Here is a 2226-nt window from a genome sequence, read left to right on the forward strand (position 1 = left end):
ATCCNTGAACCACAATACAAAATGTACATGTTCATGATAGCCTTATCTATCCACGCTGTGCACATCCACCTTTATCCGAAGACGAACCAAGAAGGAAATGGTTAGATTGCAGCAGGATTGTAAAAATACCCCTTTTTCAGTGATAATGTCACCGTCCAGATCGTTAAAAAACGTCCGGATTTTTTAAATGGAACGATGTCATATTTATAATAAAATCAACTTTTTTACGTCCGGCTGACAATAAACCCTTTGTTTTCCTAAAAACGGAATAATTGACGACGCAAAAGCGCTCCATTTTAACCGTATTGGTTACACTTCGAAACACGGCGGATAGCTAAAATGACGTAACGGTTCGTGCAAAGTTTTTTAGTACATTTTCCTACCGGCTCTTGATTGACACAAATTATGTCATATGGAACATTGTGACGTAATAATGAGTGGTACAACTATTTTTATTCTATTGCTGTGACCTTTGATAAATCACGTATTGCAAAAAATGGCTGAAATATTAGGACGCAAGAAAATAAAATTATCCAAAAACCGCCACCGTTGTTCAAAATGCAGTAAATCCTATTGCTCTAAATGGGATTGCGAGCAACACATCGGCAGTTCAGTTCGGTGCAGTGGTGGTGAGCCGGTTTTAATAAAAGAAGGAAATGAAAGTACAACAAGAATAACGTCTTTCTTTGCCCAAGCTTCCACTTCATCGGTCCCCAGTTTAAGTGATCATTCCAAGCAAGTCGAGGAGGGAAATGATGTGACCGACAACAGGAACACAAATGCAGCAAATCTTCTCCTTTCAGAAGATTTCATTGAAATATTTGCCGAGAAGGTATCAGCAAAAATAAAGCAAATTTCGTCCGCTAGTGCCAATTCTTCGCCCGAAAAGATAAGCTCAGTAGAGCAGATATTAAGTTCTTTTAATTTTATAATTAAATGTGGAGACGATTTAATTTGCAAAACTTGCCACGACGTTGCTCTGAGACACCCTCTTGCCCACCCTTCAGACCATACTCTGGCACGATTTACTTTAAATGGTCGAACTATTTCGAAAACGGTTTGGTCGATACGTCGACATTTGTACTCGTCATTTCACCAGCACTGCGAGGACATTGTCAGACAGGAAAGGGATATGGAAAAAAAGGCTGCGAATACCAAATTAACAGTTGGTCGGATATGGTTGCATGGCGCGCAGGAGGGAGACTCTCTCCTGCGCAGTGAGCGGAATTTGTGTATGGCGAATCACATAACTGATATTGGGGATATTGGCCACAGTCGTCACTTGGCACGTCGTTTTATTGTATCTTCGCACGAGAAAGCTAAAGAACGTGTGAAGATATGGTTTAACACTAAAACTCCTGCAACTAACAAACTTCCTTTAGTTTGTTTAAATTTTGACAAGCTGACGCTGCATAGGCGCACAATGCTAATGACCGGGGGTCTCGTGCTTTTTAATGGTGTAATCACACCACTCTATCTTTCGTCTCCTGTGATGGGAAGCGATTTAAGCGGTGCTGACATCGTAGCGCTTGTTGACGGTATTGTGGTTGACTTTGGAATAGCCAAAAATCAAGTAAGTGCTGCTTCTGTTGACGGGGAAATTCTTAAAAAAATTAAAGGTCATTGGAGTTCAAAGTTTGGTATGTCGGCGGATTGGTGCGGAGTGCATTGGGATCTGGCCCATGGCTTGGAATTGGCGCGAAAAGATGTTCAGCCACCATATTGGTTATCTAATAAAAATAAGCGAGGTGTGTTGGATAGGATACATAGTGTTTCCACCATGTTTAAATGGGGAAAGAGGTACGAAGAAGGACGGGAATTGGCAGAAGAAAGCGGGCGGAAATGGTATGCTCCTCAAGGATTTTGTGATACGCGCTGGGCGCAGTTCGAATATAGAGCTGTCGATTCATTTTTGAATAATTATACTACAGTCATAGAGTATTTTACCGATAAATCCGAGGAAACCACACCGGTTCGTGGAAATGCAACGTCCAACGCAAAAAATACCTTGGCTACGTTGGATAACCTGACAGATATCACCTTTGTTTGTCGTGCGCTGCTTTATTCCGATTTTGCAAATGAATTATCTTAAGTTAGCTGCGCTTTACAAAATCCAGCAACGTTACCATGGGATAAAGTTGATGTTTGTGAAGCATTTGTACGCTGGTTGGGCGAGAGCGCGACAAAGTTGTGTGCTTCTGCAACAAATCCAACCCATGGAATTAA

The 2226-nt window shown here is 41.4% G+C and overlaps 1 protein-coding gene across 1 annotated transcript; it reads left to right on the plus strand.

The window, feature by feature from the left end:
- Window positions 1-27: 27 nt before the first annotated feature.
- Window positions 28-2209, plus strand: LOC113475526. Its single transcript, XM_026839719.1, has 2 exons — window positions 28-832; window positions 908-2209. Exons 1-2 carry the CDS (start codon window positions 497-499, stop codon window positions 2090-2092), a joined length of 1521 nt encoding a protein of 506 aa, XP_026695520.1. The 5' UTR covers window positions 28-496; the 3' UTR covers window positions 2093-2209.
- The last annotated feature ends 17 nt before the right edge of the window (window positions 2210-2226 follow it).

This window comes from Ciona intestinalis, unplaced genomic scaffold (assembly GCF_000224145.3).
Source record: "Ciona intestinalis unplaced genomic scaffold, KH HT000784.1, whole genome shotgun sequence".
Classification (NCBI taxonomy): Eukaryota; Metazoa; Chordata; class Ascidiacea; order Phlebobranchia; family Cionidae; genus Ciona; species Ciona intestinalis.

Excerpts from the sequence above, each read along its gene's own strand:
- LOC113475526 (XM_026839719.1), top strand. The coding sequence starts at position 497 with ATGGCTGAAATATTAGGACGCAAGAAAATAAAATTATCCAAAAACCGC. Across the intron at positions 833-907 it reads TTGAAATATTTGCCGAGAAG|ATATTAAGTTCTTTTAATTT; the intron begins GTATCAGCAAAA and ends TCAGTAGAGCAG.